The sequence below is a fragment of the Telmatherina bonti genome (assembly GCF_933228915.1).
Source record: "Telmatherina bonti genome assembly, chromosome: 2".
Taxonomy (NCBI): domain Eukaryota; kingdom Metazoa; phylum Chordata; class Actinopteri; order Atheriniformes; family Telmatherinidae; genus Telmatherina; species Telmatherina bonti.
The window spans coordinates 15,508,402-15,535,912 of NC_136620.1; the positions used below are offsets into that span (position 1 = coordinate 15,508,402).

Below are 27,511 nucleotides of genomic sequence, written 5' to 3' on the forward strand. Positions count from 1 at the left end.
TCTGACCCATCCTACTTTTATAGGACCTTTCCACACTCCATGTCAGGAGAGATCAATCTGTACTGAGACAGGTTGAACACTACGCTAGCGCTACAGACCTTTGGTTTAATCACATGACCCTACATGATTTTCATTGTGCATTTCCTCAAGACTTCCACCTGAAAACACAGTGTTAAGAGACTGTATTTTGTCACTTCATACGCCACTAAGTATCTGTGGGTTGGATCAGATGGTAACCAGTTGGGTTTAAATGGAGAGCAACCGGTCTTCATCATGGACACATTGGGAAGGTCACCAAACTCATAGCCACATCTTGCCATCATGAGTTTGGTGACTGCGGGAACTGTACTGCTACTGATGCTTTTTTTTCATGAAACCATTTAGTTGCAATGGAAAGTTTTTCTGGTTTTATCTCCATTGGCTACCAACTACCTGGGTCAACTTTTGTACTGAACCCAAAGCCAAAAGACACTGTAAACTTCAAAAATTATATCTATAGCAAATCATACCGTCCTCTGAACTTTAACAGTGTTATCACCTCCACCAAGGAAGTGTTTGTCTGCCTATTTGTTTGTTTGCAATTACTGGAAAGATTTTTTTTTTTTTTTTTATCTGAGGACAGGTCTTGGTCTAATTTAAATTCCATTAAATTTTGGGAGTAATCCGGATCACCATCTGGATCCAGGAGTTTTTTTTTTTTAAGATTCTTTATCATTGGGATACGGGGCCATTTTCAGTGTATATGTATCTAACTCCACAAAAAATGACCAGGGAGCTCAGCCAAAACATTCAAGAGAAGTTCTAATGAGGTTTTACAAGATGTCAAAGATAAATCTTGATTCCAGCAAAATTCTGGATGCCTCAATCCAGAACAGAAAAACATAGGAAATCTTGTCCATTTTCATGACTGTGAGAGCCCACATATTAAGATATAAAAATGCAGGAAACACCAAATATCGCCAAGACACTATGAATTCCTTAGCAATGGGTCTTGGAATCTAACACAGAAGATGAATACAGGGCTATAACTAAATATGAGTGGAAATTGGCTGCCAGGTGGAGGTCTGAGCTCTCCTGAGTACTTTTCTTGTTGCACATTGAAGCTCTAGAAACCCTAACGGTGTATTCTGACCAAATGCGTTTTGAGCGTTTTCGACACTCAAAACGCTCCACGCTGGTCACTAAACTGCCACTTTTGTGTCCGACGCCCAAAACGCTCCCAAGGCTCGCAAGGTCTGCCGCTGTGTGTCTGGAGCGAGCGGCAAACGTGGCGGAAAAGAGAGTAGGGAAGCGGCGCTTTCCTTCCGGTCAGTTTGAATGATGGCGGATTCAGTAGAGATATGGCATGGTTTTATTGAATAAATAAAGATAGATAACGTTGTCGTAGGGCAGTGATAGTCAGTGTTAATGCAACAAGAGCCGCACTCAGCAGAGAGCCGCCGCCGCCCCCAAACAAAGCGTTGCTAGGCAACTTATCCTGCTACGTTGCCAAATCCGTAACATTCAGCTTTTTAGCAAGGAATGGTTATCCTAAATATTGCACTGAGTAATAGAATCTCAGCCCCGTGTCTGGATTCACCACAGGAATCCTCCAGGAGCTGCGAGCTGATCGCTCTGATTGGTTGACGTCCCGCGTCGAGTAGCCAAAGTTCAGCTTTGTCCATCTCCGGCTTTTCACGCGCTTTTTGTCGAGCTTAAAAAACTTCTTAAATTTTCCGAGCGGAACGCCAACACCCAAAACGCTCAAAACGCGACACGAGAAAGCTCGACGCCCCCTAGTCACGCCTCCCCATAGACTTTACATGGAAACCTGCCGCTCTTGCCGCTCAAAACGCGTTTGGTCTGAACACACCGTAAAAAGGTGATCTATGTGAAGTTAAACATCCTTCTATGTTAATCAGGAAAGATTTAATCTTTGAATTGTAGAAATGCCTGTTTTAGACGAGTTCCTGGCATCTGCAGCAATCTGCTGCTTCACACCAGCCGACCAGATGAAAATATCGAAAGTCTTGGACGTCCAGAAGCTCTTGGTGTGTGGATAATAATACTGAATTAGAGTGTTATTTAAGGTAACCAAAGGACTTTACATTGAATCCGTTATCCTTCCACTTCTCCCTCATTCTTGATAATAGCAAGCTACATGTGTAGTCACCGCTGCCGTGGGGATGACTGACGGAAACATGGCTGCCAATGTGCGCCAACACCCTTTACAACCACCCCTAAAACATTCATTCATTTTCACGCACCAGACATGCCAACACTGGAGGCCACAGGACACAGTGTCAGATGATTGGTGGCGCTAACTTTCCAGTCACGGGATGACCTTCCCTACCACCTGAGCCACTGCTAAAAGAAGTTGGGATGAAGATCATGACAAATCCTGCATTGTTTCTGCTCCTGTAAGTCTGCATTTTGCTGTTTTTATAGCATCATGGCTACGTGATGACCGATTGTTTTCCTCTATCATGGCCTGTATTTTTCGTAGGAGCTCAATCTATGCCGTCTTCATCAGAAAGATTGCTAGGACATCCAAGCATCTAGCTACAGCTTTTATTTACTAATTTAGCCCAAACATCTGGTGATCCTATCCAACTGAAGAAAAGTCACAGAAAAAATCTGACATGATTGTAACAAAACCAATGTAAACACAAGACACTTTCCAGAGATCCAGAATGAATTCTCTGGTCTGCAATGAGCTGTCTGACCACTCATCAGACCTGATGAGGAGGATGTGATGTCTGGTGAAGACTGAACAGAAATCTGTACAGTCTGAAGTCCGATTTACTTAACCGACTATAGTAAAGATGGACAATCAGGTGGATGTGTGAGATGAGGGAAAGTGTGAAGAAGAGCAGAGAGAAGGTCACGCATGAGGAATGAACAGAGGACACAGCAAATACTCTGCTTCCCATAACCACCTCTTCCATCATCACCTGAGTAAGATGGGGTGTGGCGGTGTGGGAGGGTGGGGGTGGGGGGACAACCAGGTGCATCAATGACAGCATTGATTCATTTGATTTAATTTTCTACACAAACAGCCGGTGAAGTTTTGAGGATCATCATTTTTCAGAGAAGACATGTAGCTCTTTATCCATTAGAAAAATCCTCCAGATGGGTGGCAGTTTGGCAGAGAAGCAGAAAGCACACACACACACACACACACACTCTAAATGTCCGTTTAATGGAACATTCAATATTAATGAAACACTCAGCAACAACACTGGCATGTCATCTTGCTGCTGCTGCTGCTCAGAGAGCAGATCAGCAGTTTCCAGCCTCTGTGATGAAGACATTACTGCAAACAAGGCAGAAATCTTGTTTCAGAGTGAACATGACTTCAACACCACAGATTCAACACACACTGCAGGTTAACATGGACATAAAGGATGAAGCTGCAGGAACAGCAGCCATCTTTGACCACTAAAACGCCAAGTCATTTGTTATTACTGGTTTTCTTCATGGTTTTCTTTAATCCAAAACTGCATGTAGAATCTTAACCCTTTAATCCCAGTTGGCATGCAGACATTACAGCCTCAGTTGTCAGAATATGAAGGTAAATTTATGTTAAGTTAATGTATCAAGTGAACCATAAAGGCAAGCCAAAACAACCAACCACAATTTATTAGTACCAGTATTTTGTAGAAACACCACACAGATCAACAGTGACCAAGTCTTCTCACAGCTACATATCATTTTTATCAAGTCTTGGCATTCAAGAGAAAAAATATTGGCATTGAAACAAACACACAACAGAAACTATCCATATTCATCCTGTGTTTTGCCATTTAAAGTCTTTTATGCTAATCTTTACCTGCAACCCCCACAAACAATACAAATTCAGCTCATTTTTGGCACCACTATTCATCAAAAACATTTTGTTGATCTTTGGCATCTCTATCATATTTGATCACACATTTCTGTCAATTTAAGCGATGTAAATCCAAAGGGGTGAAACCAAACCATCTGACTGGAGGGCTTGGTTTAGGAAACCCTGATCTCTGTTGCATTTGCACAGCTAACAGTACCTCTATTTGGTAGTGGGGTATCAGCTGGATAGCTATAGACGCATTATCCCTGTAAAAGTAGATGTCATAGCAGTAGAACACCCTCCTTGAATTATAATGAAGAGAGCACAACACCAAAGGAGAATGGTGAGCAGCCAGCAGCTTGTGTTCTTTATTCTTCGCATGTAGCTTTAAACAACAAGCTGCTCCTGCTGTGTTCCTGCTGCCGAATTGCACAGAGGTTCAGTGTCTTATCCAAGGACACTTCTGCATTTAGTCAGGGGAAGCCTGGAACTGATCCAGTGACTCTCTGGTAGACGACGGTTATTACTTATTACTTATTTATTACTGTGACAAATGAGCTACAAACCGCTTTTGGTTCTTTTTTTTTCTTTTCCTTTATTATTTGTTTTTTTGTTTAGTATTATATCTTTCTGTTTGTTAATAATTTATTTCATTCTACTATATTTATTTCCAGCCTTTTTATTTTGTTTATTTTTATTTTAACACCACTGTAAAGAAATTAAAGGGGAATAAAGGGTTAAAATGCAGAAGTAATGGTGGTAAAAGCAGCAGATGACTGAATAAACACAATAATGTTGTTAATTATAGGTTGATAAGGCATAAAGCTGGAGTTGTATCAAATATAAATGTTCCCTAAAAGCTGACAGATGGGGGAGCTGGGGGTGGATAGGATGGGGACTGGGGGGGGGGGCAGGAAACATCAGACATAGATACTGTACTAGACACATCCTCAACTTCTCTGATCTCCATGAATCAAAGAGTTTCTCATGTTCGTTTAATGATTTCTGTCTTGTCTACATGTTCCTGCATCACATCACACAGACCCTCCTGTTGCCCCTGGCAACTCCCTGCAGAGAACGGCAAACGGAGAGGAATTGAGATGCAGGGTGGTGAGTGTGTGTTTAGATGGGAGGAGGGGCATGTACTTCTAAGCAGTGATGATTAATATGAACATATATTGACTGTTTTGTGCACACACAGGCACACACACATACACACACACACACACACGCACACACACACAGACAAGGGTAGCACTGCAGTGGCCAATCAATCAAGCAGTCCCTGTTAAAAGCATCAGGAAACCCCTACGAGTGTTAGTGTGAGCACACACTAATGATCCAGACATGGACAGAAGCATCAGCTGAACTTCACTGACCTGAAGATGCTAATCCTCGGATTATCACATGACCGCACACAGCAGAGGTTCGGAAAGAAATTTGAGCAGATTAAATTCTTTAATTCTAATAAATTGTTCCTGCTTTCATTGAGGATCAAATCTTATAGATTGTTATGCTTGGATGTGAGATGCATCAATCCATTGTTCTATACCCAGACAGGAATTCAATGATTTTGCTTTTTGTGTTCTTGTTTGGAAGTGATTGTGTCAGATCAGCGGTGATATCCTCTAAAATTAATCACTGGATCCTGAATCCAGTACCTAATGCAGCCTACGGACCTGATCATTCTTACACATCCCTTCCTCCTGCATTCCAGGAGTCGTGTAATTCAGAGCGCCTGAAAGTAGAAGATCATCACCATAGAACCGGCGTTCCAGCTGCACCAGCTCGGGAAAAAATGGATGACAATTATGCTACAATTATGCTGCATAAAACTAGACAAACTCAAACCGACTGATTGTAAAAACATGCACCATCAGAACATTCTGGTGAATTCTAGTGATAACAGATCAGAAATCAAATATTTTGGCAACGTTTCATAACCAACGTCACGCTAATAATGGAATTATCAATAACAAAAACTTGATGCTGTTTTATTGGAAACTTGGTGGAAACAAAACACATTAAAAAGAACTAAACTGAAGACAACGATGGACTGTGGGTGGTACGGGGCGCAGCCGTCTAGAAATCTGAAATCTCAGGGTTCCCTGCAACTTATAAGATCTCCGTTCAGGAAATCGAGGTTCATCTCCGATTTCTGACAAAAAAAAAAAAAAAAAATTTGGAAAACAATCTTGGAGGACAATTGGGAAATTAGTTCTCTCAGTTCTGCTGCTACAGGCTGAGGCTGCTGGGGGACTTCCCATGATGCACTGGGGTCCTCTCTGCTCTCTTTACTCTACATGTAGACTATCTGACATTTTTGTTGTTCTTACTTTTCACTTCTTTTTTCTACGCTCTTTCCCATCGTTGCCTTAAGAGTTGTGCTGCTTCTTGACCCCCATTCCCTGTCCTCTCCACTCACAACTGGTCCACACAGATGGCCACCCCTGGTTCTGATTCTGGTTCTGATGGAAGTTTTTGTTCCTGGTTCTGAGAGACATTTTACTTCCTGTTAAAAAGGTTTTTTTCCTCTCCACTCTCTCCTTTTGAATCCCAAAGCTAAATCCTGAATGTATTGGATAAATGTGGATTATATGATGGATTTGTTTTAATTAGATTATAATTGGACTACAGTTAACTGGACTATATGTGTAAATATGTCTTGGGATGACCGTATGGATTGGCGCTGTTTAAATAAAGCTGAACTGAGATTGAATGTGAACACATCGCCTTCATCCAAATCAGGTACCGCACTGGTTGACTAAAACAAACAAACAAACAGACTGGTTCTGCTCCAAGCAACAACAGAAACACAGATTGGATGAACAATAAATAGGCAATGTGATTGGCTGACAGCCAGTGTGATGTCACCAAGGTGTCACACCAACTGAATAAATCAGACATGCACAAGGACATCTGGAGAGAGTGAACATCAATCAGAAAGTGGTTCCTTTCCGTGGCTTCTTCACAATATTCCCTCAATTACACAAACGTGTGAATGCATGATAAAAGTTCCAGGATTTCTGTCGTCTTTATTACGTTAAAACTGAGACAAAATGAAAACCAACGGGAGAATTATGAAGGTATCAACGCGTATTCAAAGATTTAAAACAACAGATCAATCGACACCAGAAAGTGAGACTAGGACACAAGACCAGAAGCAGAGTTTGAAGCCTGGAAGTGAGACCAGATTAAAAACTACAGATGAGCTAAAGCGGAATATATCAGCTAAAGCTCAGACATGTTTTCCTTAAATGATGAAAGTCTAATCAGGAACCAAAATCCTGTTTCTGATCAGTTTTGGTGTTGGGTTGCTGTCGTCACCAAGACTCGCCCCTTCAATGCTTCAAACTGAGAAACGCTTTGACATAAACATATCTGTGAGTGGGTGACCTCAGCTGTAGTAAATACTACAACATTTTTATACACATGTACTGTCTTTATGGCACTTATCCAAAACCATTTCTAGCTCCTATCAAACAAGGCCGATACTTCAGTTTTAAAGCTCAGAGGGGTCTCACTTCCCACTAGAGCTGCACAATATGTTGTTTGAGTATCGTTATCACAATGTACGTGTGTGCGGTAGTCACATCACAGGTCCTGCTTTGTAGGAGGAAAATGAACTTGATGTTTTCATCGGTTTCAACGATACCTTAGTCACAGGTTTGCTTTTAGCCAATCGCAATAAACAAACCTGTGTGTGAAAACAAAATTCCTGTTTGCACATTGTAGAACAAAACATGTACTCAGGACCGAGCACAATAAAAGCAAGCAACGAAAGATAACAAGATTAACTCAAGTACAGAAAAAATGTAGCATTCACAAAAAGAGGTGAGATCAAATCTTAATATGTGTCGCAGAGTTAGAAAAAAAACGCAATGTCAGTTTTTTTTTTTCCTCCAAAATCATGCAGCCCTACTTCCCATACACAGTTGTCCATTCAGGGACACCGTAGTAAAAATGATGGCACAAACATGGCACCTGCCATGCATGTAGACCCAATGCAAGTTGATGTAAATGGTTCATTCTATATAAAAATAAAAAAAAACAGTTTAGTAACATGATTAGATGCAACAGAAGCCGTTTTAATGATATATTAATTTTTTTTGGTGACCTTTGACGTAGCTATAGGCTGCACTGTCTGAATCTAAATGGGAACATTTAGAGAACTGATTAATAAGTGAACAAATGGACGTGACTGTGCATTGTTTGCAAATGGGGCTTATATTTTATTTTCTATGTGTCCAGAAGTTTTAATGCTTATAAAAACTATATATTCACAGATGTACTGTATTATGCTGTGAATATAATCCTAAAGTGGCATAATGCAGGTTTCAGCGCTAGGTTTAATCTTCTACCAAAGAAAAATAGTAAATCATGAAGTAGAAATGAGGGAAAAATTGCTAAATGCCCAAAAGTTGCATTTGAGGCATTTAATTCCATCCTAAAAAGCTTTTTAGGATGAAATTATTCACATCAAGCCTGAAAGACAAAGGGAAAAGATCTGATTGTGTTTCTCAGAACAAAACTGTGACTTGTTTTGCTGTTTATTTTTTAAGTTCCAGCTTTTGTTCAGTGTTCATGCAGAAATGGCAACAAATGCTTTTCGCTGGATATTCTAACAATTAGGAAAAGTTATCACCTACAGGATGAAACACTGAAGTCTCCTCTAGAACAGGTTTATCTTTGGTCCTTTTAGTAAAAACTAAACAGTCTAAGTGGAGTTTTAGGACACTTACAGACACATGCTCGCGCATGCAGGTGCATGCACTCTAGGGGTGGAAAATTGAATTGAAAAATCAAATATCAGGATTTTTTGCTTCACAATTTTAAAATAGATTTTTTTTTTGTTAAAAAATATGTGTTTTTTTTTTCAAATAAATAGAAATAATCCATTCTAAAATTTCTGTCATTTTTCTTGTTATTACTGATATTTTTACTTGTCTTCTTGGGTATTATAGCTGCAGAATGATGGTCTGGCTACTGTGTTGTTTTTTTCTAAATGAAATCAACAAAAATGACAAACAAGAAAAGTTTTGTACATTTTTTGCTTGTTTTTAGTCTACAAAAATCAGCAATATCAAGGAATTGTGAGAATCGTAATTTAAATCGAATCAGCACCCAAATAAATCAGAATTGAATGGAATTGGGACTAAAGCACATCGTCACAGCCCGAATGCACTCCACCAGCTGAGTATGGACATCAGACTAAACGAAGCTTCAACCACCTGAAAAATCAGACACAAATCCTGATTTCTTTTCTATTTCTTTCTCAGCCAGGAAGGTGAACATGGAAACCCTCTGAGAACTTCAGAAGATGGAGCTGAACAAACTGCATCCACCATCATTGTTGGACTTTCTGAGTCGTATTTCAGTTTCAAACAGATCCAATATCCTTTGTAGGTTTTATTAGCATCAGCATGTTGTCTGCAATGTGAACTCTGAATATTTAGAGCCACTCCACTCAGTAAAAATGTATTTATTTACTCCATCAGGACCAATGTGGTTTGAAGATGTTACTTCACACCTGACTGTAGCTTTCAGGTGTTCAATTTAAACCTTCTCTTCACCTCATCTCATTCAGGTGCTGAACCCTCTCACTGGGCAACGTTCAACATGCTTCACATGCGAAGCCGATCCGAGAACACGAGGAGCAAAAAGTTGTACTTTCCCCGCAGTTTTGCACAAAACACCCAGTCAACACCACAGTCAACTGTGTTATGTGAAAATTCGTTTCACTCTTTGCAACATCTTAAATTGCAGTTTTGATTCAAAAACAACTAATCATTCAGGCCTTATTAACGTGTTATTGTTATAAAATATCATAATGGTGATGAATACCAGTTGTATAGGAACCCAAGAGACAATACAATCATCTCTGTTCAAGATACTCCAAATTTAGTAGACTCCTAGGATATGGGTGAACTGTACAGGATATAAAAAGTGGGGAAAGTTTGAAATTATGTGAAAACCTGGAATTTTACCGGAGGTGTCGATGCTTTTTTATAGAAAAACCTATAAACGTCTCATACACAGCCGTCAAATACATTATTAGAACATGAAAATGACATGAAAACGTGACAAAGCACCAAAACTCGAACATGTTTTTGTTTAGAAGGGAACACATCTGGGAAAAGCTTCAGAGGAGAACCAGAACCTGCGGAGAACTGGAACACACATCTGTGTGAAGCCGGTTCCATCATATGCATCAACATAATCAGTCAGGAGGATGAAATGATCAGCTACCACATGCATTCCTTTCACTGATAGGAACAGGATAACTGACAGGAGCAGATGAGTTCAGACTGGCAGACGCAATCACACCCTGCAGGCTGTGTTTGTGAAACAGATCCTCAGGAATGCGATGAACAAAACACAACAAGCTCCATCAATGCCACATTCCAGGACGGGAACATCTGACACACGCACACGCACACTCCCACACACACATACACAGAGACATTAGGATCTGTCAGATTTGTTGACAGGCCAGTTCTGCTGACCCAGTGTGTCCTTCAGATCTCAGACAGACCCTGCAGTCCTTCATTTCCACCTACAGAACACCTTCTTTCTTTCTGCTGTTTTTTTCCCCCCCACGATTACTGGGATAGTATCAGCTATGGGAGTGTGTAAGGACTGGGTGTGCTCGGATACTGCTGTCCAGATTTAAAAGCCCACATTGCTGAGGATCAGTGGTGAGAAAGTGAAGATGAGGTGGTGTTCCAGGCTGACATACTTACAGGGACAGACATCTTGCTGCTGTAATGTCGCTGCTTCAGCCTGAAACGCGGAGCTTTCTTCTTCCCAGCTATCCGTCTGTCAGTCCTCCTCCATCCATGCCAGGAGCAGAGAAAAGCAAGCTGCAGGAGGAGCTGGTAGGGTTCGGCTGGGCTCGGAGAGGCGCAGCAGCGACAGAGGTTTGCGGCGGCAGCAGCAATGCGGCCGCCCCGGATGACCAGCCAGATCTTCTCCGCTCCCCCTCTTCCTCCTCTTCCTCCTCCTCGCGGCTGTCCCGGCTTTCCTTAGTGATTTAATCAGAAATACTTAAATTGAAATCCGTTGAAATGACGCAGAGATGGTCGCTGAGATGCGCGCTGTTTGCAGACAGGAGCAGATCTGCGCGTGCCGCTGTCTGCCGCCGCGCGTCCTCAGGGATGATCCAGTCCGGCCTTAAAGGGACCGTCCTGCAGTCCGTCTCTCCACAGAGGCATTAAACGCAGAACACAAGTGGTTCCGTCCAGTTGCAATAACCAGTTACTAGTCCTCAAACCAGTCTGCAGGGATTGGACCAGTTTGATCCCATTTGTCCAACTTTTCCCGCTGACTGAGTCACTGGGACGCGATTAAAGCCACTGGAGCTGAAAGAAGATTGCTGATCAGAAATCCAAGATCCAATTAAATTAGATGAAAATATAAGAAGAAATACAGTTTGTATAAAATGACTGCTTAAACCCCTGGTAAAATGATTTTCCCACCTTAAGCTAAAACCTTTAGTACTAAACTTTTAAAAAAAATCTACTTGGAAAATATGAATACAACACAAAGGACAAAGATCAATAAATAAATAAATAAATAAGCTGGTTATAAAAAATATTGACACCTTCGAACATTTTGTTGAAGCAGCTTTTTATTTCATTCATTCTTCTTGAGTTCACAATTTTATTAATACACACACACACACACACACACACACACATATATATATATATACATATATATATATATATATATATATATATATATATATATATATATATATATATATATATATATATATATATATATATATATATATATATATATATATATATATATATATATATATATATATATATATATATGGAGTATGTGGGTTGTGCCCATAAAAACTTGGTGAATCTTCTCTACCCAACAGCAGATTCTGCTGTTGACTTTTATGTGGTTTATGTGTATTTGATTGCATAATTGAGATCTGGAGAAGCAGGCCAAATTAATTTAACAATGGCTTCATCTACTAACGAGGGTATTATGTAGAAGAACACAGCCGCTGCAGCTTGGTGCTGTTCCCCCCTCATGCTGACCACACATAGCGGTGGAACGCATCACTTTGAGCCAGTCTGCTAGTGTGGTTGTGTTGGTCTTTCTGGTACCAACAGCAGCCCAAAATGATTGTGTGTTCAATAAGGCTGAGTCCAGGACTGCAAGCCATTAATCCTCTGAAGGTAGTTTTTGATAAACCCCTGTCTGTAGGGGCCAGTGTTGTCATCTTAGAGGACAGAGTTCAGTCCTAATGGCATAACTCTGTTGATGCAAGGCAGGGTCGACCCATGCTTTACTATCTGAACCTGGAGGCCAGTTGGAGACACATCAGACCAGGAAATGTCTGTCCATCTTTCATTGTCCAGTTGTCTGTGTGAAATGTAGTCTTAGTTTCCAGTTCTTAGCTGCAGGAGTGGTACCAGGTATGGTTTTCTGCTGCTGCAGTCCATCTGCTCCAAGGCTGGATGTGTTGTGTGTGTCAGAGCTGAGTTTCTGTATACTCTGGTTGGAACCACTTATTTGACTTCCTGCTGCCTTTCATCTTCAATCAGTCTGTCAGCTCTCCTCTGACCTTGGACATCAACCGGACATGTTGGTCCAGGTAACTGCTGCTCACTGGATAAATAATAAAGTAGCTCGTGATTCTTTTCTTTTTTTTCTTTTAAAGGAACATTTTTCCTGAAATTCTCACACAGCTTTTTGGACCAGTTTGTCTCAGATTGATGAACACCTTTCCATCTGAGAGACTCTGTTTGAAGTGTTCCTTTAATATCCAGTCATGTTACTGACACATTGCCAATGAAATTAGCTGTTAAATGATCCACAGGTTGTTTAGGATTTGCGCAGTTTATGTTTTCAGCCATATTTTTGCCCATCTTCAAACTTTTTTTTTTTTACAGATTTGCTACCAACAGATTCAAAATGAGCTTATATTTTGCATGAAATGCCTTGGTTACGTGGACACATGCTACATTTCACATTTTAATCTTCATGCTCTACTGGGAATAAAAGATGAGTTGATGAGATTCTGTTTTTTATTTACATTTTACATAGCGTCACAGTTTCTTTCAGAGTTGAGGTTGTTCAAAATTATGAAAGCAAAGCAGGAAAAAAACATTTTCAAGTCAGAAACCAGAGATGTGAATCTTCAGGTCCAAACCTTAGTGGACAAGAAGCAAGAGTAGGCAGAAAGGAAAAAAATTAATATTAACATGTCATTAACTTCTTTACACCAAAAGTTCCTTTTTTTTTTTTTTTTTTTTTAATGTTTTGATGAAAAAACAACTTTTTTAGAACAAAAAACAAACATTTTGGACAAGAAAATTATGTTGGTTAGATTCTAATACATGGTATTGATAAAGAAACATGAAATGTTTAACGTCTCTGTGCTATAAAGTCTTTTAGAACAGAAAAAAGCTTACACATGAGGGCCTCCATCCTCAGCTTATCATGATGAAGACGTTTTATTGGTGTATGACAGACAGGAAACCAACAGTTCAAATAATCTGACATAAAATCAAAATAAAAAAATGTATAAATATCGCGGCCGTACATACAAACACTCTGACAGCATGCAGACAAACCATCCAGTCGCCTGAGGGAGGAAAATCCAGATTCAGCATTTTTTACCAGCTCATAAAACAGAAACACATCCTGTCTTTAGTTACTCGTCTGGGCACAAAGCTCAACATCATGAATGCAAATAAGGTTACAGTTTAATGAAAAGAAAAACCAAACAACCACACCGGTTCTTCACCGTCCGTCTGGTACGGAGCTGCCTCCCAACGAGAAGAAAAAAACTTGAACCACATCATCACGTAACAAGTTTCATGTTTGTTATAGTAAAACTTATCACCTTAATGCATTACAAGTTTGATGTTTTTACCAATGAAACGATGTTCTTGCAGTAAAATTTGCACATAACACCAATATCACCTTTTACTATAAAAAGTATTGTAATAAATCACATTTTTTCAGTAAAGCTTATGTTATAACTTGTTTAAAGTTGTTAAATGAAAATCTTATCACATTAAAATGTAATAAGTTGCACGTTCATACAGTAAAACTTATTATGTCATAATGTCATAAGTTTACAGCAAACGTATCATGATATACCTAATAAGGTTTCCTTTTCAAAATACAACTCATACTCTCGTTTTACTGTTTAACCTTTTCACAGTAAAACTGATTGCATTGTAACAAAACAAATTTCATGTTTTTGCAGTGAAATTTATCATATTATAAGTTTTAGGTTTTCACAGTAAAACATGTTATAACACAAGTTTGACATTCCTGCACTAGAACTCATTACATTATAATGTAATAAGTTTAATGTTTAAAGCAAAAAAAAAAAAAAAAAGAAATATATAAATGTGTATATATATATATATATATATATATATATATATATATGTATATATATATATATATATATATAGTGATAAGTTTTATTGTAGAAACATGAAACCGATAACTATAGCCAATAACAAATTTCACATTTTTACAATAAAACATCACATTTAAGCATTTTATTGAAACTTATGAGGTTGTAAGGTGACATGTTCCACGTTTTAGGTACAAAAAGCATTTTTTACCATAAAGCCATCAAGTTACAGTGAAATAAGTTTACCAGTATTATAATAAATCTATAAATTTATAAAGTAATGAGGTCCAGTTTTATTCTTATAAGGGTGGCAGCTCCGTGCTTTCATAGACTGGTTTGTGATTCCTCATGGAAAAACTGAGAGAAGAAATTTACCTGGTCAGGAAATTCTGACATTAATCTGATTAATGGAAAAGAAGATTTTCTGATCACTTCAATCAGAGTCAGGTGTTCAGAGTTAGAAATGATGTAATCAGCAAATTCAGACATGTTTTTACATTGTCCTCACCGTAGGACACAATAAGACTCTCGAAGGACTCGAACATCACGGTTGGGACACAATGAGTCATTCATAATAGTGTCTAACATGAGCATATCGCTGTGTGTAGATAACCAGTGTGAAGGCTGCTCTCACGGGGAACACACACCCACCGTTACACAACCTCAACCTATTTATACATCCACCCTGAAATAGACAGAGCCGCAGTTGGAGCTCTGATTACTGCAGGAACATCAACTCTGTCATTACACAAAGCGTTTGCCGTCATCGCTTCATGTTGTTCAGTCGCACGGCTTTTTCCAACTCAAACTGGCGATGGTCAACGCGCTCCAAGAAGTTCTTCCGCTCCACATACCTGAAAAGCACAGAAAAAACCAGCATGATGACACACACAGTGTGTTTAAGAAGAAAAGACACAGACTTTTCTGCATCACAGATTCAGCTTATCAGAGGTGTTTCAGTTGACTTTACTGCCACTGCATCACTGACAAGCAGGCTGCTTTGTTTAACTAGAGGATTAGTGTCTGTGTGATCCTCTGATGGATGGAGGATGGACTCCCAGTAACCTCCTGCTTTCTGTGTTTAACGCCATGATGAGGAAACAGGTCCAGATTTCTCTCCAGACAAAGCCTTGCTGAAGGTGGCCAACCCCTTCTTGTATGGCTGTAACAATGCTTTAGCCCCGATTTGATTCCGATTTTTTTGGGTGCCGATTTGATTCAAATAGTGATTCTCACAATTCTTCAATATTGCTGATTTTTGTAGATTAAAAACAAAACAACTTTGGAAAAAAAAACAACACAGTAGCCAGACCATCATTCTGCTGCTGTGATGCCCAAGAAGAGAAGTGAAAAAATCAAAAAATTTTATAATGGATTATTTTTATTTATTTAAAAAAAAAAAAAAAAAAATCAATTTACAAAGCAAAAAAAATGTGAAGCAAAAACAATCCAGATTTTCGATTTTTCAGTTCAATTTTCCCAATGCTACCAGCTTGTGTGGTAGAACAGACAGACCACCAGCTGGTGGACCTGATGTCAGGAGATCCACATAGATCACCGCTGCAGTGTTTCTCAGAAATGACCCTGCAGGACAGTAAGGTTTCATTTTAGTCTGTGTGAATTCAGAACGATGAAACCTCTCTGTGTGGACGATGCTTTTGTTATTGTGATTAACACGTTTTTTCTGTTCTTCCTCAGGTTATCTGTTTTTTTTTAAGCTCCCCGGATACCTGTCAGTTTTCTTTTCTTGGCGAAGTTCCAGGTGGTGTTTTGTTTCCTTCCAGGTGTAGCAGCAGGTTTATTGTTTAGATTGAACGTCTCATATCTGGTGTTCCCTTTTCTTTCTCTCTTCTCTCTTTCTTTTTCCTTCCTGTTACTTTCTCCTTTTGTTGTCCCCCAATCCTCTTGTCCAGCATTTATATGTACAATCAGCAACAGAGAAATTTTAAAATTAAATATAATAGTTAAATTTGCAAGAAGGGCCTTTCGTCATGAAGCTCCTCTTGGCAAAGCGAACGTGTTTGGCACAACACAGGAGCCAGATCACCGTTCTGCTGAACAGTGTGAAAAATCTCATTCGCTGTGTTTCAGCAGCATCTTGTTCCCGTGGAGATACAGATCAACTCTCTCAGGAAATCAGACAAACCAAATAGTTTTCTTTTCCCTCAGTGAATCTTCAACCGAACCAGAATCGGCATCCTAAGTTATCATGTAAACCTCCTGATGATCTGGACAGATGGTATACACACGACTGCAATGAGGAGATTCAGGGTTTGTGAAAAAATTCCACAGATGCTGCGGGAGATCAGGAGTCTGTTCTGAAAAAATGGACTCTGATCGCACATGAAAGTGTGAGGAGCAGCAGCGAACACTGAGCTCAGAGTCTTTGTGGATCAGAACCACACACACAGTGATGTAGAAAGGCCTGCCTCAGACTTCAGCTTGTTGTCGTGGCAACAGCTGGTGAACTCTCTCCTCCTGCTGCTGCTACAGACCTCTGGAGGATAACGATGAACGTGTTGCTTTGAAATCTTCAATCGTTCTCCAACTTCCTGAAACTCTTTAGAGAATCCAGGTCCGAATGCAAACACACAGTTTTCTCAGATTTTCCACGGTGACGTGTTTGAGGTTCAGAAGTCGCAGAAGCTACTGAGTTAAACTGGTTTTAATAAGTCAAGCTGTCACACACTGACATTTTGAATCAAGAAATTAAAAAAGGACTTCATTGTCCACCATGAAGTGTTCCACTCCACCACTCTGAAGGTCTTACCCCTCTTTTCCTCGGTTGTGGATGGCGAGCTCCTCTGTGATGCCCTCCTCTGATTTAAAAGCGTCCCAGTCCATCTTTGACTTCTCCAGCGTGCTAATTTTCTGTTTTTTTCCCCCGATGCGACTCAGGATGCTTGACATGCCGGCTGGACGCTTAGCACTGCAAACAGAGGGCGAGACTGAGCGTTACCCACTTCATCCTCATTCAGAGGACCCACAACAGCAGCAGCAGAGTATTCAGACACATCATCACGCAACTGTCACAGGAAACTCAAGTCCTGAGCTAAAGTCATCATCAGTCCACCTCCTTCCTTCCCTGCTTGTTTCACAAACAAAGGGAAAAGATTGAAAAGGGGCTTTTCTGTGTTGCATGTTCTCGTTTATGTGTGGGTTTTCTCCAGGAACTCAGGCTTCCTCCCGCCCACAAGACATGCATGTCATGTTAGTTGATCGCTTCTCACATGTAAGTCGCTTTGGATAAAAACATCTGGAAAGTGACTGCAGAACAGAATGCCACTTAAGTGGTGGAAAACTACTGCCGCCTCCATTCTTCCTGTCTTTTGCACTTTTCATTTCGACTGATTTAGAGGGAATTTTATGTTTACAAAAACAAGAAATCCACAAAACAAAAAAAACGGTCGAAACCGATGAAGAGAAAAGAAGAACGGAAAAAAAATAAAAAAAAATCAAATCAAACTTTATTTCTTGACCACATTTCATTCCAAGGGCAACACAAAGTGCTTCACAAGATAAAATCAAGTCATAAGGATTAAAACAAAACATTTAAAGGACATTTAAAAACAATAAAAACGCAAGCTCTTTCCACACACTCATACACACACAAGGACAGAGAGCAAACACCTCACCGTATGTTTTACTGACTTTAGGAACCACTAAAAGACCAGTACTGTTCAAATGAAATGTGCGTTCTTATAAGTCACATGATTAATTAAATAAGGTCCATCAATAAATCTGTTATGAGAGACAGTGGAGTTCGTTTTTAACCCCAACAGCATCAGGACCAGAGATGTCACTCATCCACAATGTGACTCATCTGTTACACAACTCCAGGTTTAACCGCAGGATGTCGACTCCTGGACGGACCACCCAGGTACATCAACATCTGAACCAACACCGCTGCTCAGAAAAGAAGAGCCGAGAGAAACCGGACATCCAATCTGAACCTACAAATCTCCCACTGGAGACGGACCTTGTCATTGACTGCAGCATGATAACACACTCCGCTAATTACTGTGAACCATTTTAACAGCAGTCATTTAGGCCTTCAAGAAGTGATAAACAGCCATGAGAAGCTGGAGGTAATGACGTCAGGCTGGGTTTGGTCCTGTAGCACAACTCATCAACATCTGAACGCAGAGAAGAGAAAAATAAATCATACCTGAGTGATCTAATGTCTGATATTCTGCAACCTAACCAAATCCAGTTTTAAACACATTTTTACATTTTCCTCACTTTCATGATCAACAATAATATGTTTTATTCAGTAATATTATTATTTACTGTAAATCCAGCCTGTAACAGCAACACAGGAGAGAAGACTTACAGTGAGTCCGTCTGCAGCTTAAACCCACTGTGGAAATTTAGCTTAACAGCCTCCACTGCAGCCAAAACTAAATGTGTACAAACTCATTTGTACTTATATATTGGAACAAAATTGATGTAAAATTATTTATTTAAGTCATTTGTCATTATTTATGCCAGCATGTGTCATTCATGACTTGAGGAAAACGTCCTCAGAAATGTGAACAGGTGATGTGTGAACTATGAAGCCGGTCAACATTAAGGTGGAACGGTTCCAAAGATCCAACCTGCAGAGAATCTCAAACATTTCATCACAGCTGGAAAACCTCTTCATGACTAGACCCCCTGTTCAGGAGGCACTGAACATCTTTAATCCCACCATGAAGCAACAATCTTAACATGTAGCATACCAAACTGACAGGGAGAAACTCAGCTAAGAGCATCAGCACCCAAACCAAACACAGTTCACACCTTAAGCAATGATATGAGAATGTAAGGAATCATGAGAACATCACTGTCCTCTTCACAGCTTCTGCTCATTTCCACACTTCCAGCAAGCCACACAAACATGCTGTTGTATGAACATAGAGACTCTGCTGGTTGTTTTAGGCATCAGTGTGGGACAAAAACTTTAGGGCTAAAAATAAATTTGGAGTTTTCGGTTCCAGATCAGCTGCTTCGAGTTGAAATCGACTGAGCATCTTCACTCAGCGTTAGACACGTGTACAAAGCACAAAAAATCCATCATCAATTGAGCACTCTGCAAGTAGGTTTACTTTGTGGAGTCAGTTACCATGGTAACAGTCTCTCTTGGGAACAGACAAACCTGAGTTTCCCAACGTGCGCTACGTTCTACATAACACAGTTTCTGGGACGGCAACAATCACCAGTGCAATAAACAGATTTAACTCACATGAAGAAGTCGTGTTGTGTTATACGCGCCGTTTTCTACGGGTTCTGATCGCAGCAGACCCCCCCCCCCCCCCCCCCCCCCGCCCCCCCCCCCCCAGCTGCAGTAAACACATCAGCATCGTCTGAAGCTACAAACAAACACTGACATCTAACTGTTGGCCAGGATTAATGAGGGAGGGGCGCTGATGGCTCTTTCCTGTTGTGTGTTTCCCTCCTCTCACTCACTCACACACACACACACACACACACACACACACACACACACACACACACACACACACACACACACACACACACACACACACACACACACACACACAGAGAGATAAATAGGAAATGGGATGTGGACATGCTGGTTCCTGTCTGTTGTCAGATGATTTCCTGTTTCCTGTCTCTGTTTTTCTTTTTTTCTCTGGGAAGGAAGACATGAACATCCCATCATCATTCATCACCATGGAAACAAAGGCATTTAAAGGGGGGGGGGCAGGGAACATGTGCACACTAAATGCAGCACATACAAGAGAAAAGAAGTCTGTGTAGGTTCAGGGAGTTTTTTGTTTTGCTTTCAAAATAAAAGTGAAAAGACAAAAAATGTTAACAGCTATTATTTGTAATATGAAATAAAGTAATGTTATTGGAGACTGACTAGGAAAAAACGTATCGTTTACTCCCCTGAAGGAGCAGCAGCGAGCACTGCCACAGACCCCTACCAGTCCAAGCACACCCCAAAGAAGCTTGGTCCCCATGCAGCATCCAGCTCCCCGCTGCAGTAAGAGCAGGAGATCACCGCAGCACCGTGACCAGACTGAAAGCGGAAGGTACAAAGTTTCTACTGGCGGATCCCGCCCTGGCTGACCGTATTAATGAAGAGTGGAAGAACTTACTGTAACAGGTTGAAGACTTCATTAGAGAACAGCTGGAGCTGATAGTGAAAGTACTCAAAATGACTCTTTAACTTTAGGTCTTTTCCGTTTTCTCCGAAGGATTTTTAAGTTAATTAATTTTCTACTGGTTTTAATTTTAATGCAATTTTCCAGACATTACTAGAGCATTACTGAGTTTACAATATTTATATCTGTGTCTATTATTTGATTCAGTCGTGCAGTAAATTCTATTTGAATCAGTGGCGTCCAAAGTCGGTCCTAAAAGGCAGATGTCCTGCAGGAGTTCCATGCATTCCTGCTCCAACACACCTGGCTTCCATTAAATGGACCCAACAACCAAAGAAGTTCTGCACAATGCCAGATTAGCTTGAGTCAGGTGTGTTGGAGCAGGGATGCATGGAAACCCTGCATGATTGTGGCCCTCAAGGACCAGAGCTGGACAGCCCTGGTTTAAATAAAAAATAAAAGTTGCTTTTTGAGGCAAACATAGTTTTGTCATGTGATCAAAATGCAATTAATCAAGATAATTCATAACAAAGTCTCTAAATAATTAGATATATTTTTATTAAAGTCCCACCCCTCGGTTTAACAGAGGTGTTACGAAGGTAAACATCTCAGGAAGCCATCGGCTGATTCTGATGATGGACACCTCTATCAATGTTCACAGTCATTAGAATCCAGGGGTGGACCCCAAATTCTACTTCCAAACACTGTGAGGATCCAGAAAGAAGTGAAGCTCGTGATCGTATATGAAAGGAAGAGTGAAAATTGTCTTTATCTTCATGGAAGCAACCAGGACCTTCATGCTTCATGTCAAACAAATGCAGAGGAGACACATCAGCAGAGTTTTGGAGGAGTTACAACCACAGATGAGTAAAAGTAAGACACAGAGTCTCTGCTTTCATATGACACCATGTTTGTTTTTTTTCTGCTTGAAGTGGAGAAATCCGCGGAAGCTGTAAAGTGGACAGGGATGTTCTCATGTCTTTGTTACATTCCCAGTTAATTTGCTTGGAGTTTGAACCGGGAACTGTGTTTGGTAAATGTCTTCTGTACAGCACAGATCCAATACGGCACGGTGTAGTGAAGAGGTAAGAAAACAAAAACTGATTTTATGTGAAGAATGGTTTTGCTGCTGCTTGTTTCCATGGATAGCAAGCAGCTGGACTGATGAGCTATGACCAGAGGTGTATAATCCAGGTGCCAAAAAGTAAAAGTCCAGTCCGACAGCTGGTCTAACCAGTCACTAAACCAGCAGAATTGAATGAGTTCAGCTCCACTGCAGGTAGATGAGCCTGTTAGTGGAAACACTTGTTCTAAATGCACAGGTAGATCATGGCAGGACTTCTACTTTATGTCACCTGGATCGTACACCTCTGGCTAGGACTGGACAACGATATTCCTCCATCCGTGGACATTTGCTGCTTTTCCAGTTGGCAGCTCAACTCCAGTCATTTTCCAGTATTTAGAAAATCTTCTGTGGTTTAACAGCATCTACCTACAGTATGCTAACTCCATTTCCAATTAATCTTTATTCTGGACACACGGTCCATTTAAAAAACAAACACAGACGAGACACACAAACAATGAAGCAAATAGACATTTTAAACAGACAATCACGCCACTGTCTGCAGAAGTCAGACTGAAAACGAGTCGAAGTTACATTCATGACAAACACTACTATTTCACTTTCCGACTGTTGCGGCTCTACTCCTCAGGTCGTTGTGGTGTTGGTGTGTCATGCGCCTACCTGGGGCCAGGGAGAGGTGGCTCGCTGGGCGACGGGTCTTTGTTCTCCTCTTGTTCAGCAGTCTGATTTTTCAGATAACTTTTGGCTTCTCTGGAGTCTGCCGACACTTCTTTATTCACCCTGACAGAGCGACAGATGCATCAAACGTTAATGGGAACAGAAACCCTGACAGACACAGCTCTACGGTGTACAGTCTTTCAAAGTAACTATGATATTTTATCAGTGTGTGGATTCAAGGAAAAAAAAAATCACAGCAGAGCGAAAGTTCCTCTTCTAAAGACCCATTTGAAACTATTCATTTAAAACAAAAATAAGTTTTTTTTCTTAGATGTCCAGATATCTTTCTTACTTAATGTAGGAAATAAAGTGGAAACAAAAAACTTTTGCTTTACTTGTACAAGGAGTCGTAAAGGAGGTGTAATGATGTTGTACTGGTGTGCTACTGCTGGGCAGACAGGGTTCGTCACTGTCCAGTTTTAAATCCCTTCTTAAGACCAATCTATTTTCACTGGCAGTTCACCCAGAATGAGTTTATTTTTATTGTTTCATTGTTTTATATTTTGTTGTTTTCTATTTTAAATAACAATTTTATGTTTAGCCCTTTGTTCAGTAGTAGCTGTTGGAAAGTTGGCTTGTCTACATGCAACGAGCCTAGAGAAATAACTGAAAGTGCTCAGACTAGTTTCATTTTAGTTATTAATACATTCAAATACATTTATTTATTAAAATTATGAAAAGCCATTATTTTTACAAGTTAAAACGTTGTTGTTTTTTTTAAAAAAAAAAAAAAAAAAAAAAGACCAACGTGTTACGACCAACAAGGTCTTCATCAGGGTCAGTGTCTGCTGTGACTCACGCACATTTGTGTTAAATCTCACTTATGAACTATCCAACAGCCATGTGTGTGCTCACTGGTTAGCAGAGAGGGAAGTAACAACAGATTTAAGAAAAGAGAAAAAAAACAGGGTTTTTCAGGTGCTCTGTTAGATCTGTTAAATCCTTTCTTAACCTTGCAGCTCATGACCTGACTGCATCCTCTGAGCATCGCAGCTCTGCAGCATCCTGCAGCATCCTGCAGCATCTTCCATGTAAGCTTTACTGGACAGAAAGTCCAGATGTGGAGATAACTGCAGGCCTTCAGGACGGGCCGCAGAGCTTTTTAACTGGAGCTTTCATCCTCGGTCAGCGAGTTGTCACGTTCGCGCCTGATAAAAAACGATTTGTGAAAACTACACTTAAAGGTTCCTTTTGTCCTCCTGTCTGATTCAGCACTGGAGTTAAACTGTATCAGGGTGTGTACTCCTCCAGACAGCATGTATGTGTGTGTGGCACCATCTACTGATCAGGAGAGGAATTTCAAAGAGGGAAGGTCTCTAAAATATGAAGCTTCAGGGTTCAGAGACGTACCTGACCTCTTCTCCTGCAAAGTCAAACACTTTTGTGATGGTGACCATCGCGGGTTCTGGTGCTTTAGAGTCTGAACTCAGACGAGGAACCTTCAACCCAGAAGAATCCGAATCGGCCTGCAAAGAAGGAGAACAGATGTGATCAGAATCCAGGAGACGCTGCTGAGTCTGTTCTGCACCAGAAACACACCGTACGACCCAGAGCTATGCTTCTGCTGGACTGACCTCCTTTTTGGAACCAGACTGGGATCCAGCTGTGGACTCCTTGGGTCTAGATCCAACGTCAGAAAGGAAACTTGCCCAAAGATCATCAGATTTTTTCTTCTGTTTCTCTTCATCATTGCGATCTTCATCTTGTGGCTGCTGTACCTTTTCAGCCTCGCTGGCTCCTCCGTCCCTGTTTAACTCCAGGACTCTTTTCCTCTTGTTTCTGTGGAGTTACATCAGAATGATCATCAGGGCCACTGCTAGCCATCAGGGTCCCTATAGATGTATCCAGTTACTCAGAAATAAGTTTATAAAATATGTACATATTAGAAAAATAAGAACATTTTATAAATAAATATGAAGAATAGATTAAAAATTAATTAGATAAATGAAAATAACAGTATTATTGAGAATAAAAAAAAACATAACTGTCCAAAGATGTGTAAGTAAAAGAAAAAAAACCCAGTAAAGGTTCAGCATAGCAGCTGTGTTAGTGGAGTCACACAGCGGCAGAAACGAACAGAGTGTGAAGCTGTAGCAGAAACATGATGATGGATCTGTTGTCTGGAAATACTTTGCTTTTAAATGGTTAAACCAACCTGCTGCATCACCTTAGCTGCTAACATGCTTTGGAAAACCAAAAATGTCTGACACTAAGATCAGCACCTGTCACATCCTCAGGTAAACCTGAAAAAGATGGAGGCTTCATGTAGAAGAGCTGAGAAAGGTACTGACCACAGCGAAGACAGAAAGAAGCGGACAGAGAAATCCTACATCATCTCTGTGTTACACACAAGTTCTCATTCAGACCTGACACACACATCCAGATGTCTGAATGGGACATATTTGACTCTTCTGGGTCTAAACTTCATGTGATCATCTTCTGTTAAAACCAGCCAGAAATTTTCACAAGGAAAATAACGATAATCACCATCATCACTAGGATAAGTCGTCTATTATTAAAGTTTTAGAAAGTGACTGAGTCGCAACTAGAAATCCTCTAGATCCAAGAAGCCAATGGTAAAGACCAGGTTTGCAAACATAAAAAATGTGGAGCTCTGTCCTGGACTCACAGTCACATGACTGTCACAACATGATCCCCTCACCTTGAACTGCTGTCCTTCTTCTTTTTCTTCTTCTTGGGATTCCCATCAGGACATGGCACGACATCATCCTCATGAAGAGGGTCTTCCTTTTCACACTCATTGATGTCATCCTCACTGAGGTTATCATCTAGGACAAAGACAGTAAGCAAAAGAGTCAGAAACAAAAAAAGACTGATACCATTAAATTATTAAATACCATAAATTGTTTTATTATAATTTATTATCATACTCTATGATGTTGGGGCGCGGGGGTGGGTGTCAAACATATATACATGTATATCTATAGATGTGTTTTCCCCTCTGAGAATGAACCACAGATACAATTAAGATTTTATTCCCTGCATCGATATTTGAACCCAAACGCTGCAATTTTAATAAAGTTAAATATTCAGTCAGTGGATAAATGGGTTCCAGATTCCACATTGACTCAGGTAGCAGTCATGATGCTTGTCTCTGCTCAGCAACAGCAGTATTCCCTCTTTGTGTGGTTGCTTTTCTTTTTACAAAATACCTCTTGGTGTTGCACGTGTACTTTAATAAGAACTTATTGGTCCAACTGGAAATAAGAGGCAGTTTTTTGTTAGCAGTTGTCACTGTGAATCCAGGTATCATGCGCCAGTGATGATGCCTTTTTATTGTTTTTTTTTAACTCTGGGTAAAGATACTCAGAGTTGTTGAACTCCGTGTTTCTCAAATCCAATCCTCAGCCCCCCCTGCCCTGCATGTTTTATGGGCAACCCTACTTTAACACCCCTAAATGAAATAAAAGGCTTGTTAACAGGCTGCAAAGAATTGATGAGGAAGTTCAATAATCTGACTCAGGTGCTTTGGAGGAGGATCATGTCTAAAACCAGCAGGACAGGTGGGCCTGAGGACTGGTTTTGAGAAACACTGGTTTAAACCAACTTAAAGAAGCTGTCTGTGAACAGAAACTCAGCTGCAACTCAGACTTTCTCAGCTTAGTTAACAGACCAGAGCTTGTCTTATTTGTATTATTTGTATTTACAGTTGTGTTCATATTTATACAAACCCTTTCATTAAATAAGGAAAAAATAAAACAGCTGCCTGTAAAATAAGATGAAACTGACTAAAGTAATAATAAATAAAAATTTTATGAAAATCATTACATTATTTTCTAATTCTGATTTAATAGAAATATTCTTTTTAAAAAGCAAACAAATAATATAATTTATTACATATTACATCACTTATAAACTAATATTTTGTTGAACAATCCTTTAATGTTTCTGCGACAGTCAGGCGTTTTCTGTTCCTCTCAGTCAGACTTCTGCACCTGTTGACAGGTATTTTGTCCCAATGTTCAACAGAAAAGTGCTCTAATTTATCCAGAACCAACTTGTTTGTTTTTGTTTTTTTCTTTCTTCAACTCAATTAAATGAAAAGACAGTGTCTTATATTACTAAATGATATTTTTGCAATTTTTTAGTGATTGTTCCTTTTTAAGTCTCCATTTATTTGAGTGACTGTTGTAAATTCAGCCTTTTCTTTAATGAAAGGATGTGAATACATATGAGCACAACCGAACCACAGTAAACTGATCAAGATGTCTGTCTGTTGTCAGCACCAGTCTGCAGCTGACAACTCAGAATAAAATCCAAAGTACGTAACCGTTTTCTGTTTTTAACTAACATCGTGGTCTATGTGGGTTGGACTCAGATAAATTCTGAGACTTCAAGTCGAAATGTTTAACTCAGTCGTGTTTAATGTGATTCCCACGTGGACTTAACGGGTTTTGTATTTATGTTAATCATTTTATGTGATAAATATTTCACCTGGTGTTATGATATGTACCTGACGGGACGTAATCGGCGTCTTCATTAGAAGAATATCCATCAGAGTCGTAGTCGGAGTAGTTCATTGTGATACGGAGAAACCTTCAGAGAAGCAGACAAAACAGCAGCCGAAAGCCCCAAAATGTCGCTGATTTTAACGAACTAATAATATTATTTGTAATATTTTTTTCACTAGCACTTTATTATCGGACTTGTGTCTGAATGTTACACTTCACGATACAGATTCTTACTAATTCACTTCAAGAAATACACAGATGAAGAATACAATGTAACTTCCGGTCCGCTAAAATTATAGCCCGGTCGCATTGTGTACGTTTCTTACAAAGGTTCCTAGGTGCATGAAGGGTTCCGGAAACAATTATAATCGTGATTTTCAAGAATTTTAGTCGTTACGGTTTTCTTTTTCTTTAAATCTGTTTTTTCCCCATACGTATCTGTTTAACCTTCTCGAAACTTTTTAATGTACTATACTTTGAATGTACTAATGTATTATTTTATTGTCTTCATCATTTGAAGGCCAGAACCAGCAGGGCATATAATGGCATATAATGGCATATATATATATATATATATATATATATATATATATATATATATATATATATATATATATATATATATATATATATATATATACACAAGTAAAAAGATCAATATAAACAAATATAAACAAGATAAACAAAAAAAAATTCCAAAAAACATTATCATGGATTATTTTTATTTATTTACATTTACATTTACATTTATTTACATTTATATTTTTTTTTTCAACAAAAAAATCAATTTTAAAATTCTGAAGCAAAAAAATCCTGATTTTCAATTTTTCGATTTGATTTTCCCACCCCAAATATAAATATATGTGTTAACTTGTGAAATGCAGACTCTGCTGACCATCAGAGGGCAGTGTT

The 27,511-nt window shown here is 39.6% G+C and overlaps 2 protein-coding genes across 3 annotated transcripts in view; both read right to left on the minus strand.

The window, feature by feature from the left end:
* Window positions 1-10,904, minus strand: part of bcar1 (BCAR1 scaffold protein, Cas family member) — a 69,564-nt gene extending 58,660 nt beyond the window's left edge. For both annotated transcript variants that reach the window (XM_079255345.1, XM_079255343.1), the window contains exon 1: window positions 10,552-10,904. In XM_079255345.1, coding sequence (XP_079111471.1) covers window positions 10,552-10,563 — 12 coding nt within the window. In that variant the 5' untranslated portion in view covers window positions 10,564-10,904. The remainder of the gene's footprint in view (window positions 1-10,551) is intronic.
* Window positions 10,905-14,444: 3,540 nt separating this feature from the next.
* Window positions 14,445-26,841, minus strand: cfdp1 (craniofacial development protein 1). The gene is made up of 7 exons (XM_079252014.1): window positions 26,602-26,841; window positions 24,790-24,916; window positions 23,702-23,906; window positions 23,478-23,593; window positions 22,071-22,190; window positions 16,984-17,142; window positions 14,445-15,067 (listed from the first exon to the last, which is right to left on the minus strand). Exons 1-7 carry the CDS (start codon window positions 26,666-26,668, stop codon window positions 14,977-14,979), a joined length of 885 nt encoding a protein of 294 aa, XP_079108140.1. The 5' UTR covers window positions 26,669-26,841; the 3' UTR covers window positions 14,445-14,976.
* Between the last annotated feature and the right edge of the window lie 670 nt (window positions 26,842-27,511).